At 38.4% G+C, this 15832-nt stretch overlaps 1 protein-coding gene across 1 annotated transcript in view; it reads left to right on the forward strand.

Moving 5' to 3' along the window:
• LOC149161067 (putative serine/threonine-protein kinase PBL7) overlaps positions 1-7817 on the forward strand; it is an 88057-nt gene extending 80240 nt beyond the window's left edge. The window contains exon 2 of the mRNA XM_089435477.1: positions 6977-7817. Within this exon, the coding sequence (XP_089291603.1) occupies positions 6977-7605 (629 nt within the window). The 3' untranslated portion in view covers positions 7606-7817. The remainder of the gene's footprint in view (positions 1-6976) is intronic.
• The last annotated feature ends 8015 nt before the right edge of the window (positions 7818-15832 follow it).

Here is a 15832-nt window from a genome sequence, read left to right on the forward strand (position 1 = left end):
CTTAATATTTGTGTTTCCTTTTTCAAATATTATAATCTTAATATTTGTGTTTCCTTTTGCAAATCTTTTGCTTTTTACAGTAGTTGTATTTTGAGGTCATTTTCCCTTTCTGTGTACATAACAAAAATGGTTCAATTAGCAGATTACTCGCATGTTTAGACAATTCTCATGGATGTATACTGGTGACTTCAACTGTTAAATTATGAACCCTTTTATCGTCTCTTTTGCATTCTTAACTAATTACTCGGTGCATCTATTTTATGATTCTTTTTATTGTCTCTTTTGCACTCCTGGCTTTTCCTAATGAATTCCTTGATGATGCATCGTTTGTACAGTACATAGTTAATTTGGATAATCTCCCATGTTTCAGGGCGGTCGGTAAATGATGCTCACATTAACTATCGTTGAAACCGTCTGGTCTGAGGGTTACATTTTTATTTTTAATTTAATTATACCAGTGTTTAAATATATTTTTAATAGCAAAATAGATTTAGCAACATCAAAAACAATTAGATTAATATTTTGAAGCTAGTTCAATTTCTCAAAATTTCTATCTTAATTTTAACAAAATCGTCTCAAAATTTCTATTTGAATTTCCACTAATTTCAAGCCAAAATTGTGGTGAGACTACTCTGTATTGAAACTCCACGGTTATTGACCAAACCATGATCTTTATAATTCTAATCATTCAACAGGGTTCAAAGTCTAGTTGCCCTCAACAAATTGTATTGCTTTTAATGCTCTTTCCAGCGACTCTTCCACAAGCTTATACTCCAATCTCATTTTCAATATTTAAAGTGCTCGTAACATTCAATCTGTTTATATTATTATTATTATTATCTAATTTTAAGGTCACACCTAACCTAACATCAAATTGGTGTATGAGACCCCCTTGTTTGTGGGACAAGGACCCACTTCCGACAGCTATTTCTATCAAAGCAAGAACACATACTCTTAACCATTAAAACCACTCAAACTATATATATATATATATATATATTATGACTTTCTATATTCTTTTAACAATTCTATGAATAACTTGGGATGAAACATCCAAACCCGCTGAGTTGCTGCGCGCGCTTGTTCGACCCTGCAAATTGCGAGATCCGCACTCCGTAGATCGAGAAGACTGCGCGCGCGCCGGCTCCTACATTTTCCGATCCCTGCGGGCGGGTCCGCCGAGGGCTCTAGCGTCAGACTGCGGTCGGCTAGGGTTTGTCCGCCGAAGGCTCTAGCTTCTGGCTGCGGTCGGCTAGGGTTTCCATGGAGGAGCCGGATCCCCCCCAAGGACCTTCCTCCCCTTCTCCACCTTCCGCTGCTGAGGCCTTCAGATCCTTGTTGGCCTCTCTGCCCAAGAAGAAAGCTGTGGAAGCCGCCAAGTTCGTGAAAAGGCTAGAAGACATCCCCGAGATCGCTCTTCCTCCTGAAGGTCTGATTCAAGTAGCTTTATCTCTGGCAGATCGCGCTCTGGTTGGTCAGTTTACAGGTCTCTGGCCCTCCCCGAAATCAACAGAGAACTGGGTTGCTAGAAACTGGGCTCCGCTGATCAAGAACAAGGTAACATCTTACTTCCTCGGAAGAGGTTACTTCCTATTTGAATTCTCAGAAAAAGAGGACAAGGATCTCATTTTCAGAAATGGCCCCTACTTCATGGGGCCTCAAGGGCTGTATTTGAATAAATGGACGCCAGATTTCGATCCAGCGGTGGATGTGCCTTCTGCGGTCCCGGTATGGGTAAGGCTCCCCAATCTCCCGGTTCACTGTTGGAACTGGGACTCTCTGAAACACATCGGAAACACTCTCGGGAAATTCATAGACAAGGCCAACAACAAGGATCAGTATGACTGCGCCAGAATTTGTGTGGAGGTAGATCTGGAGGTCGGACTACCAGAAGCCATCAAAATAAAGGTAGGTCCTTGGACGCATGTCCAGAAGCTGGACTATGAACAGCTGCCGTTCAAATGCCGGAAGTGTCAAGTCTACGGACACTTCGCTAGAGATTGCCCGTCCAAAGGGGTAGAGGAAAAAGGGAAGGAAGAAGGATGGAATCAGGAAAAAAGACCCAAAACTTCTTTCAGGAAGGCTGCAAATATTAACACCAGAGCCCCCAAATAGGCCCTGCTCAGCATTCACCCTTGGAGAGCCAAGGGACCAAATTTGAGATCCTCGGATCTGAAGCCATGAATACCTAGGAGACAAAAACTCCGAAAGAAGTCTCTCCGCCTAAATCTAAAAGTGAACCAGAGAGATCCAAAGGGAAGATGTCGGAAGAGGAGGAGGAAACCCAAGAGTCTGAGGAATCAGAGGAAGAAGGGGAAATAGGGGAATCGCAGTCTACCCCCAAAAGATCTACAAGAGGTCGAATGTCAACAAAGGAAAAAAGGGAGCAAGAAACATACAAAGACAAGCTCCAGGGCAGCCAACCAACGCTAGAGAAACTCCTAGCAAAAACCCCGAAGACGAAGAGGATCCAAACCCAGAGCTCCAAAGGAGCTCATCACAACAAAAGTAAATGATGAAGATAGTCTCCTGGAATTGTAGGGGATTAGGCTCCAAAGCCAATGAATAAGCATTGAATAGTCTAATAAGACTGGAAGCCCCTGACATCCTTCTCATCCAGGAGACCAAACTGGAGGATTTAGCCTTCCTCCAAGCAAGTAGAAAGTTTTGGAAAAAATACGGAGCGCATGAAACCTCTGCCTGGGGAGCATCAGGAGGACTTGGGTCCCTCTGGAATCGAAATAAGTTCTCCCTTATCTCTGAGTCCCTGAACACTCATTAGATTTTGTTAAAATTGCAGCATTTATAATCTAAGGAAATTATTAGTCTGGTCAACGTATATGCTCCTAACAATGCAGGTGAAAAGAAAATATGCTGGGACTCCATCAAAAACTTGGCAGATTTGGAAAATTTGGTAAACATTATCATAGCTGGAGACCTCAACCTCACCCTCTTTTCGTCAGAAAAAGGAGGAGGCAGTATTGTTAGAGATCCGGCAAGAGAATCAGTGGAAGATCTCATGCAAGATTGGGATCTGATAGATATCAAGCCAACCACCGGCAAGTACACGTGGTCAAACAAGAGGGTTGGCCTGGGACACATAGCTGCAAGAATGGACAGATTTTTAGTGCAAAGTTCCTTCCTGCTTCTAGGATTAGAAGTTAGATCGCACATCCTTCACAGTAGCATATCAGATCACAAGCCTATTAGCTTGGAACTGTTGACTCCCAAGGACCTGGGGCCTATTCCATTTAGGTTCAACTCTCTCTGGATCAAAGAAGCAGACTTTATGGACAAGGTCAAAGACTGCTGGAAAGACCCTGTTAAGGGTTCTGCCTTCTTTGTGTGGGAGGAAAAACTTGGAAGAGTTAAAACCATGCTAAAAAATTGGGCCAAGTCCCTGCCCAATCCAGTTGCCGAAAGGAAAAAATCTCAAATAGATCTAGAAAACCAGCATCTCCATCTTGAAACAGCTGAAATCACAAAAGAGGAATTGGAAAAGGAGGCCAAGCTTCAACAAAACTTCCATAAGGCATGCCTGGCAGAAGAGGAGTATTAGAGACTCAAGTATAGAAGTTTTTGGCTCAAATCTGGTGACAGAAACTCCTCTTTCTTTCATAAACAAGCTCAAGCTAGGAAAGGACAGAACTCCATCATTGAAATAAAAGAAGAAAACAGCGTTCTAAAGGACTTTGCAAGCATAAAAAAGGCAGCTTCAGATCATTTTGAGAAGCTGTACAGGGAAGAAATAGGAGCTGAGCAAAATGATAGCCTGCTGAACGCTGTCCCTAACCTCATCACCCCCAAGATGAACCAGGTCCTAGAAAGCAAAATCACGCTCAAGGAAACCAAGGAGGCCCTCTTCGCCATGGATCCGGATAAAGCCCCGGGACCGGATGGTTTCACACCGAGATTTTTACAAACTTGTTGGCAGATAATTGAGAAGGAATTCCTCAAAATGATTCAGAAATCCCAGGACTATCAGAAGATTGGAGGCTACACAAATTCGGCATTTCTCGCCCTCATCCCTAAGGAAAAAGGGGCAAACTCCTTCAATAGATTCCGTTCAATTTCATTATGTAATATTGGGTACAAAGTGATAGCAAACAGGTTGAAAAGATTTCTCCCTAAAATCATTCCGGACAATTAGGGGGGATTCATCCAGGGCAGGCAGCTGGTGGACAATTTTGTGCTAGTACAAGAGGCAATCCATTCCAGGAAACATCTAAAGGAAAAAGGTATGGTTATTAAATTAGATCTAGCTAATGCCTTTGATCATGTTAGATATAGATTTTTGTTTGATGTAATGTATAAATTGGGATTCTGGCAAAGCCTCATAAAGTGGATAAAAGCTTGCATATCAGAGCCTTGGATTGCCCCTCTGGTGAATGGAAGGGCCGCTGAATTTTTCAAAGCCTCTAGAGGGCTGAGGTAGGGGTGCCCTCTCTCACCTCTCCTATTCGTCATTTAGGCTTTTGTTCTCAGTTTCTACTTGAATAAAAAGCAGCAAGAACAAGACATTGCTGGACTATGCATTGCAAGAGGGGTGAAATGCATCAATCATGCCCTCTTTGCTGATGATACCCTTCTGCTGGGAGCTACTACACCGCACTCAGCTATTAAATTCAAAGCAGTTCTGGACGAATTCTGTAAGACCTCAGGTAGCGTGTTAAACAAGGGTAAATGTCAAATATACTGCTGGAACATCCCCGCTTCTTCTGCAAACTCCATAGCTAGATGCCTTGGATTTGCAGCCTCCACTACTTGGTCCTCATTCAAATATCTTGGTCTGCCAATCTTCAACAAGAGGGCATCAAGCAAAGACTGGTCTCCTCAGCTAGACAAATTCAAAGCAAAGATGCAAGCCTGGGGATCCTCTTGGCTCAACATCGTCGGCAAAACAGTGCTCATTAAGGCAGTTCTCAGCAGTCTTTCGATTTTCAAATTCTCTGTCCTCCTGGCACCTGTGGGAATCATCAAAAAGATGGAGGAATTAATCAGGCACTTCTTCTGGAAAGGTGGCAAACAAAATGATAAGAGATTTTCCCTAATCAATTGGGAAACTGTCACAAAACCAATTTTTGAAGGGGGATTGAATTTTAAAGATCTCAAAGCTCAAAATCTAGCTATGGGAGCCAAATTAATCTGGAAAATCATTGCTCCTAATCCAAATTGGGCACAGATTGCATTGTGGAGGAAATACTTCAGAGGTATGAGGCTCAGATGTTTGGATCAGCCTAAAAACACACTGAGAAATCACTTTAGCACTTTCATTAACAGAATTGCTCCAATGATAAAAAACTACTTGCATTGGATTCCTGGTAATGGCAAGCGAATTCAGTTATGGAGTGATAGAATACTGGATTGACTCCCATTGGAAGAATTGGGAGATTTTACAGAGTTAAAGAATTGGCTTGCTGCAGCAAACGTCCACACCTTGTGGGACATTTCACTGTGGACAGAGGATATCTGGGCGGGTTGGAAACAACTCCCTGTGCCCAATGCCTTGTAACTTGAGTGGGCAATGATCAGATCTCTTCTTCACGGGCTGGCCCCCATCCACGCACGCAGGAAGGACGTGAGGGGCTGGGGGGGAAATCGGGCAGGCTATACAGTCACGCAGGGATACACCAAGTGTCTTGAGCACCCTCACGTGCCTCCCAACCCTGCCCCTTGGGTAGGCATATGGAAGTTCCCCTCTATTCCCAAAATAGATCATTTCTGTTGGATCCTTTGTCACCAAAAAATTCTCACTGAGGACAGACTCCAGAAAAGAGGATTCAATGGACCTTCCAGATGCATCCTTTGCAAGGCAAACTCAGAAACTGCCCTTCATCTCATGATTGAATGCAACTTTACAATCTCTGTTTGGCAGGAGCTGCTGGATCCTTGGAATTATGATTTCATTTTTCCTACTTCTGTTTAGGATTTGTTCGTGGGCTGGATGGCCAGATATCCAGGCGCACAACCAAGAAACAAATCGATCAAGTCAGCTTGGAGTGCACTGCCAAAATTCATCAGCTGGCAGGTATGGTTGGAAAGGAACAGGAGGATATTCCGGAGCAAAGATCAGGACCACAGAATAGTAGCCAACACAGTGAAATGCCAACTAAGCGAGTGGCTGGAAGACATAGGAGACGACTCAAATCTCAGCCAACAAGACAGAGATCTGGGAGAGGTCCTTAAGTTTAACTTCCATAAGCCAAGAAGCTCTCCTCCAACTCTCGAAGATTGGCAAATTAGGAAAAATGAGAAAGATTTTCAGGATTGGCTGTCCAATCAACCAATTCCCTCCCTATTCTTTGATGGGGCAGCAAAAGGGAATCCAGGGAAGGCCGGTGCGGGAGGTCACATTATTATGCCAGACAACATATCTCCACACAATTTCGCCTGGGGTCTAGGCCATACATCTAGCATACAAGCCGAGGCGTTGGCCCTCTTACAAGGAGTAAACTTCCTCAAAGAGCTGGGAATTCGGGAAGCAAATGTCTTTGGAGACTCCCAAGTAATCATAAGAGCAGTGGCGACCAACTCCAACCCAGCAGATCTACAGCTAGCAAGGTTAATTACAAGGATTAAAAGCATGTCAAAGTCTCTACACTTGAATTATTTTCATGTACTAAGAACAAATAATAAAGCAGCAAACATTCAGGCAAACAAGGTTATTCACTTAGAGGCTGGAACTATTCTCAAAAATAAGGAAATCCTGTGGGCGCCTATCCCGTAAAGAGCCATGTTTTACTGCTTTCTTTTACAACAGTTCGTTTGTATCTTTCAATTAGCAACAAAAGTGCACTTCAATAATGGTAAAATGAGGAAGCTGATAAGAGCAAGATCCAATTCCCATTTGGTAAAAAGGCATGCTGAAAAAAAACAATTCTATAAATAACTTATTTGCATGCTCTTAACTATTAAATCCACTTGAGTTGCTGCTTTGTATGTACTTTTAACAATTCTATGGATAACGCATTTGCAGGTAACCAAATGATTGTCTTTGAATACGTTGCCAATGGGACCTTGTTTAGTCGTCTGCACGAGAACCAGGGTGGCGCAAGTCCACTATCTTGGGCTGATCGTAAGGGGATAGCGCGTCAGGTTGCTGAGGCATTGAGACATCTTCATGAACAAGCAAATCCCCCGATAATTCACCGTGATGTTAAGTCTAAAAATGTCCTGCTGGAGAATGATTTCTCTGCTAAATTGGCTGATTTTGGGATAGCAAAGTTGGGCCCAAAAAACAACCGATCTACAGGCACCACTCCTCGTGGGACTTTTGGTTACATGGATCCGCAATGCGTGAGTGAACACAGATGTTCGGCTAAGAGTGATGTGTATAGCTTTGGTGTGCTATTGCTGGAACTTATAACAGGTTCAAAAGCACTAATTGGAACAGAGGCTCTGGTAATTCGCACTCGCACAGATCGTTTGAGTAGAGACACGAACAACATCATCAAAATTGTTGATCAAAGTTTGCCCGACCGCAATAACAGGAACGAACTGCTGGAAATGATCAGAATTGCTAATCGCTGCTTACGAGGAAAGAGGGAGAAGAGACCCACAATGACAGAGGTCGTGAATATGATGGATATAATTAGAAATGCATAATTTTATTTTTTATTTTTAATATTTATTATTAATTTTTTATAATTTTGTTGTTAAATCAGTAATAAGGTTAATTATTTCTGGGTTTTTAGCAGTTATTTCGTAATGCAAACTGACTCATGAATATGATACAATTTGAAAATATAGGCTTTGACCTATACAGTAAACATATCCAGGCATAGCATGACTCATGAATATGATACAATTTGAAAATATAGGCTTTGACCTATACAGTAAACATATCCAGACATGGCATTACTGTATTTTGAAATTTTTATAGACATATTCAGAAATAACATTAATATATTTCTGATTTTTATTTTTGCATTACTTCACATTCGGCATAGGCTAATTTTTCGAATTAGATTTATTTTGAACGTGATTTATGTTTACCATTTACTGTGGTGTCAGTTGAGCACAAATGAGGATAGACTTTTGAGCCTAAACTATTTTGTAGAGGTTAAGATTTTAATTTCACGATCTGTGAAATGGGACTGAATAATGATGATTTGTTTTTGTCTTGTGTATACATTAGGATATAACGAGTTTATATATATATATATATACATAATAAATCTGAAAAATCTTTATAGGTCTATGTTTAAATATATTGAAAAAATTTCAAAGATTTTTTTAAAGGAATGTTGAAAATTTTAGAACATTAAAATTTTCGAGGAATGTGATTTATAGATGGCAATGCTTTTTTTTAGTCTCTGTTTATTTGTGAAATGGGAAGGAATATTTATGTGTTTTGTTGTTTCTTAATTTTTGTTCATTGCTGAAATGGAATAGATAGATAAGTGTTTTTCTCTTCTTTAGTGTGGAATTAATGTGTAGTTATTGAATTCTTTTTCCTTATTCTCTCCTCAAATGTGACAGGAAATGCAAAATACTACCTAAGTGCTTTTTTCTTTGTTACTTTTATGTTTACGAGTGAAATGGAAATTGATAGCTACCTATTAGTCTCAGCTCACATTGGAATCAGAATGGATAGCTATGTGATTTGTTCTTCCTTATTAATCTTTACTTAATATGGATTCTTCCTTATTTTTGCTATGTGCTTTGCTTTACCCTAATCCATGCTCAATAAAATGTGATTTATACATGGCAATGCACTTTTCTCTTCCTCAGTCTTTGCTTATTAGTGAAATGGAAATGGATAGCTATGTGTTTTTATCTTCTTTAGTATGGAATTAATGGATAGTTATTGCATTATTCTTCCTTAGTCTCTCCTCATTTGTGAAATGAAAAGGAAAATGCTACCTATGTGCTTTGTTCTTCCTTACTCTTATGCTTATGGCTGAAATGGAAATTGATAAATACCTGATTTGTTCTAATTTATTAGTCTCAACTCACACTGAAATGGAAATTAATAGCTATGTGATTTGTTCTTCCTTACTAGTCTCTACTTAATCTATGTTCTTCCTTATTTGTTCTCTTATTATTACCTAATCTCTATTGGATATCTATGTTCTTTGTTGTACGATAACCCATGCTCCTCAATTAAATGTGATCTAGAGAGGAAATGTGCTTTTCTCTTCCTTAGTCTTTGCTTATTAGTGAAATGGAAATGGATAGCTACGTGTTTTTCTCTTCTTTAGTGTGGAATTAATGGATAGTTGTTGCTTTATTCTTCCTTGGTCTCTCCCCTTTTGTGACATGAAATGGAAAATGCTACCTATGAGCTTTGTTTTTCCTTAGTCTCTTCCCTTTGGTGACATGAAATGGAAAATGCTACCTATGTGTTTTCTTCTTCCCTTGTCTCTCCCCTTTTGTGACATGAAATGGAAAATGCTACATATGTGCTTTCTTCTTCCCTAGTCTCTCCCCTTTTATGACATGAAATGGAAAATGCTACCTATGTGCTTTCTTCTTCCTTAGTCTCTCCCCTTTTGTGACATGAAATGGAAAATGCTACCTATGGGCTTTCTTCTTCCTTAGTCTCTCGCCTTTTGTGACATGAAATGGAAAATGCGGCCTATGTGCTTTCTTCTTCCCTAGCCTATCCCCTTTTGTGACATGAAATGGAAAATGCTACCTATGTGCTTTCTTCTTCCTTACTCTTATGTTTATGAGTGAATTGTATATCTGTAGCTGCCTACGTTGTTCTAACTTATGAGTCTCATCTCACACTGAAATCAAAATGGATAGCTCTATGATTTATTCTTCCTTATTAGTCTCTACTTAATCTTTGTTCTTCCTTATTTGTGCTATGTTATTGCTTAGTATTTGTTGGATAGCTATGTGCTTTGCTTTACCCTAATCCATGCTCCTCAATTAAATGTGATTGATAGATGGCAATGTGATTTTCTCTTCCTTAGTCTTTTCTTATTAGTGAAGTGGAAATGAATATCTATGTTCTTTGTTCTTCCTTAATATTTTCTCATTGCTTAATGGAAATGGATAGCTAAGTGTTTTTCTCTTCTCTAGTGTAGAATTAATGGAGAGTTATTGCTTTATTCTTCCTCAACACTTGACTATCCATGTGTGTTTTCCACATGAACAACTTATCTTCCCATGTAGCTTCTTCTGTTGGTAGGTTCTCCCATTTGATGAGGTACTCAGTAATTGCTCTATTTCTTAGCTGCTTAGTCTTGTTTCCAAGATTGTTTTTGGTTCTAGTATTATTTTTCCTTCTTCATTAATCTTTGGTAGAATAGCTTGGACTAGGATCTTATCATAGATTTCCTTAAAGAATAATAATTTGGTGCTAATTTATTTTCCTTCTTTTGTTTCTCGACGGGAATTTTTTTATATGGTTGTTGTCTCACAAATAGTCAATCCCGCACTTCAAATTCCCTTTCACTGTAAGGTTGATCTACTTGTTGTTTCATCCTATTTTGTGTAATAGCCAAGTTCTCCTTCAATAGTTTGTGAACATCTTGTTGGTGATATGCTTTTATTTCATATGAAGAGTTACGAAACTCATATCTGGTAATCAGTGCAATAGTATTATAAATTAAATTAAATTATATATATATATATATATATATTTGAATTAGAGTTATTTTTAAAAATATTGAACAAATTTGAAAAATCTCCTTAAACTAATGTTGGAATTTCTAGAACATTCAAACTTTGGAGCGAGAATTTTCCATTGACAATATTAGATGATATTGATAAAGGTTATGATGATAAAAGATAGTCCCAGATATAATTCAATTACAATAAAGATAAACACTCTGTAAAATAAGAGGAAGAGGGAGAATCACTAGAGTTAAAAGACAAAGGCGGTCAAGATTCTCATGATCTATCTGTGAGGCTACTTGCAGCTGGGAGGAATGCAATGGAATATGATAGCTATGTTTTTCCTTTACTCTTACTTTACTAGTTACCTGCTTTGTTCTAATTTATCAATCATATTTGAAGTGTGAATGAATAGCTATGTGATTTGTTCTTCCTTATTAGTTTCTATTTAATCTATGTTCTTCTTTATTTGTGTTTTTGTTAATGTTTAATTTCTATGGGATAGTTATGTGCTTTGCTTTGCCTAATCCATCCATGCTCTTAAATTGAATATGATTTATAAATGTCAATATGTTTTTTTCGTTTTTAGTCTTTACTTATTAGTGAAATGGAAATGGATATCTATGTGCTTTGTTCTTTTTTAATCTTTTCTCATTGGTGAATGAAAATGGATAGCTATGTGCTTTGCTCTTCTTTAGTGTGGAATCAATTGATAGTTATTGCTTTCTTCTTCCATAGTCTCTCCTCAGTTGTGACATGAAATGGAAAATTCTCTCTATGTTTATGAGTGAAATGGAAATTGATAGCTACCTACTTTGTTCTAACTTATTAGTCCAATCTCACATTGAAGTGGAAATGGATAGCTATATGACTTGTTCTTCCTTATTAGTCTCTACATAATCTCTTTTCTTCTTTATTTGTGCTTTGTTATTACTTAATCTCTGTTGGATAGCTATGTGATTTTCTTTACCCTAATCCATGTTTGTCAATTAAATGTGATTTATAGATGGCAATTGTTAGGTCCTATAATACTAGTGATGCCCCCATTAATATTGTAGTTGTATCCCTTATTAATATTGTTGTGCCCCTATTGTCTCCATATTGTTATTACTGTGCCCCATAGAATCTCTCTATTGTTATTTTTGTGCCTTTATATTATTATTGTTAGGTCGGCTTGGTTATATTGTGACCCCTTAGACTCCTATATATAGAAAGGAGGTTTTGTCATTTGAATCATCCAAAAATTATTCATTTGTGTAATGTAAAGGAGGTTGCCCCCTCGAAGAGGTTGAATTCTAAGGTGTTCAACTATCTTTTCTATCTTTTTGTGAGCTGGTTTCATAACATTTGGTATCAGAGCTTTGGATTCTAGGGTTTCGCTGCTCCAAATAGGTCATCGTGGCATTTTCGCTATAACTTTTTTTCTGCAATGTTTCAGAAGCAAAAAAAAAAAAAAACCCATTTGAGACGAAGTCGCACTGAACCTCGGGTCCAAATTTCAGAGCTTTTCGCGCTATATTTGCTGAGATATGATCTGAGGAAATTGATCTTTTTGCAGACTACTAAATTACATTCCAAACAGTTGACCTGGGGAAAATCGTCATAACTTTCTCTCTGAGCGTCGGATTGAAATTTTGTAAGAAGGTACAGAAAGAGGACGGACTGTAGTTTCTTATATATATTTTTCAGAGCCAAAGGTCGAAACAATGACACGTGGCACTTCATACAAGTTTTCTCTTCTGGAAAGGTCTATAATTAGGTCATCTTGGGAGATTGTGCATAACTCTTCCTTGGAGAATCTAATTTGGATCAGACTGGTGGCATTGGAAAGAGGACGTAGAGGGCTACTACAGGTCACAATTTCAGAACTGGATGATCCAAAATTACAGAGATACATTAGATTCAATATCAAGCTCCTACAAAGTGAAAAAAGGTGTGTAGTTCTTTTTAAATTTTTGCATAAGCTTGGTTTGAAAAATTAGTTTGAAGGAATTCAAAGGGCATAGTAAAGCATTATTATCAGTAATTGATGCCCTGAGGAAAGAAAATGCAAACACCTAGTAAGCAACCTGAAAGCTCTAGCATGACTCATGAAGAAGAGGAAGAAATGCAACATGATATATCAAAATTATGAGACCAAGTGCAACAAGTGTCACTTGCACAAAAAGGTGTAGAAGCTAAGATGGATGGTTTAAAGAAAGGCATGGAATCTAAGATGAATGGCATGGACGCTAAAATGGATGGCATGGAAGATAAGATGGAAGAATTGAAGATAAAATTGAGTAAGTTGCTACAAGAAATGGTCACTAATAGTGAAAGGGTAGTAAAGGAAACTCATGTTGAGAACAAAAGAAATGTTAATCATGATTCCATAGACTCTAATGTTAGATCGAAGACCCACCATATTCCAAAAATCGATATGAGGAAGTTTGATGGTAAGGATCCCGCAACATGGATATTATAGATGGAGCAATTTTTTGATCTCAATAATGTGCAAAATACACAAAAGGTACATATTGAAACTTTATATTTGGAACCAAATTAGTTTGTATGGTATCAATGGCTTTGCTCTCGTAAACAAATTATCACTTGGGCAATTTTTACGGAAGAATTGACAACACATTATGAGAATACAAAAAGCAACATTTTTTTTAGCCAATTGATAAGTCTCAAACAAAAGGGTTCAATAATGGAGCACACTGAGGAGTTCCAAAAATTAAACATAAGGGTGAAAAATATTCCAGAGGACCATAGGATTGATGTGTTCATAGGGACTTTAAAGGATAATATCCAACATGATGTTCGCCTTTGGGAACCTGATTCATTAGAGAAGGCATTTAGGTTAGCAAGAAAAATGGAAAGCAAAATTATGGCAACCAGAAAGCATACCACTCATAACTATAAAGATGGAAGTGTTGTTGCCCCTAGCCTTCCACAACCTATAAGGTTGACACCACAACAATTGGAAGAAAAAAGAGCAAAATGGCTTTGTTACAGTTGTGATAGCAAATACACTAAAGGTCATAAGTGTGCTGAGAAGAAATTATTCTACATAGATTGTGAAGAGGAAGAAGAAAAGGAGCAAGAAAGGTCAAAAGAAGAGGATATACTCCAGGAACAAAGCCTAGATAAAGAAGAAATGAATCCAACCATATCTTGTAATGCATTGGCTAGAATTACCACTCCTCAAACCATCAAGATAGAAGGACAAATCAAGAAGAAAAAGGTAATAGTGTTGATTGATTCAGGAAGTACCCACAATTTTATTCATTGTAAGATAGCAAAAGAATTGAATTGCTTCCTATATCCAGCACCAGAGTGTCAAGTGATGGTTGCAAATGGAGGAACGATAAATTGCTCTGGAAAGTGCCATAATATCAAGCTATCCATGGGAGAATATGTATTGAAAAGCCCAATGCTTTCCATTCCAATGGGAGGTGTTGATGTTGTACTAGGAGTCCAATGGCTACAATCCTTGGGTACAATAGCTTTTAACTTTCAAGAACTTTTCATGAAATTTTATGTGGAAGGAAAGGAAGTTGAATTAAGGGGTATTGCAGGGAAACCAGGAAAGATAATAAGCTCTAACGGTATGACAAAGCTTCTAAAAAAGGAACAACGAGGTGTAATTGCACAATTATGTTTGCTAGATGTTTCCACATTGAAATCATCTATTTCTCCAGATCTCCAAAAAGTCTTGGACAATCATTCCAAGGTATTTGAGACTCCCAAAGGTCTCCCACCTATTCGTGATCATGATCATGCTATTCATTCCAGGAAGTGTTCCTCCAAACATCAGGCCGTACAGATATCCCTATGCCCAAAAGAGTGAAATTGAACGTATGGTTGCAGAAATGCTTGAGGCTGGTATAATTCAACCTAGCCAAAGTTCTTTCTCTGCTCCAGTAGTATTGGTGCACAAGAAGGATGGATCATGGCACATGTGTCCGGATTATAGGGAGCTCAACAAGCTCACTATTAAAGATAAGTTTCCCATTCCTGTCATTGATGAATTATTGGATGAATTGCATGGATCAATTTACTTCACCAAGTTAGATCTTCGTTCAGGATATCATCAAATCAGAATGAAGACTCAAGACATTCCGAAAACAACATTTAGAACTCATGAGGGTCATTATGAGTTTTTGGTCATGCCTTTTGGCCTTACCAATGCACCTTCTACATTTCAAGGTTTGATGAATTCCATTTTCAAACCCTTCCTTAGAAAATTTGTGTTAGTATTTTTGATGATATACTAATCTACAACAAGTCTTGGAAGGATCATGTTGAACATGTTGACAGGGTGCTACAACTATTGGAGGAGAAACAATTATATGCAAAAAGATCCAAATGTTTCTTTGGAGTACAAGAGGTGGAATATCTGGGTCATATTGTATCTCATGAAGGAGTTAAGGTAGACCCTAGCAAAATTAAAGCCATTAAGGAATGGAAATCCCCACATCCATAAAGCATTTGCGAGGATTTCTCGGGTTGACAGGGTATTATCGCAAGTTTTTAAGAATTATGGGAAAATAGCAGCACCTCTAACAACATTGTTGAAGAAAGATCCATTTTCATGGACTCCAGAAGCAACAAAGGCCTTCGAATATCTTAAAGAGGCAATGTGCCAAGCACCAGTCTTAGCTACACCAGACTTCACAAAAACCTTTATTGTGGAATGTGATGCTTCAGAAATGGAATTGGTGCTGTTTTAATGCAAGATGAAAGACCCATTGCTTTCGAAAGTCGTCCAATCAAGGGAAAGTATTTACACAAAGCTATTTATGAGAAGGAAATGTTGGCAATACTACATGCAATTAAGAAATGGCGACCCTACCTAATGGGAAGACACTTCAAGGTAAAAACGGATCATGATAGCCTTAAATACTTTTTAGAACAAAGATTATCCTCTGAAGAAAAACAAAAATGGGTCACAAAGATGTTGGGTTATGACTTTGAAATCATATACAAAAAAGGGAAGCAAAATGTTGTGGCAGATGCACTCTCAAGAAAGGATGAGGATGTGGAAGCATTGTTGTGTGCCATTTCTATTATCCAACCAGATTAGATAAACGAAGCAAGGGAGGAATGGAAGAATGACGAAGAAGTGTGGGAACTTATTCGAAAGTTACAACAAGATTCCAGTACATCTGATACATTTAGCTGGAAAAATGATTCGTTATGGTACAAAGATCGCTTATACCTCTGTAAGAATTCCCAACTCAAACAAAAGATTCTTCTGGAATTGCACACTTCTCCCTTA

The sequence above is a fragment of the Pinus tabuliformis genome, chromosome 5_2, assembly GCF_031772625.1.
Source record: "Pinus tabuliformis cultivar Carrire ecotype Pingquan chromosome 5_2, CPIR1, whole genome shotgun sequence".
In the NCBI taxonomy this organism is placed as follows: Eukaryota; Viridiplantae; Streptophyta; class Pinopsida; order Pinales; family Pinaceae; genus Pinus; species Pinus tabuliformis.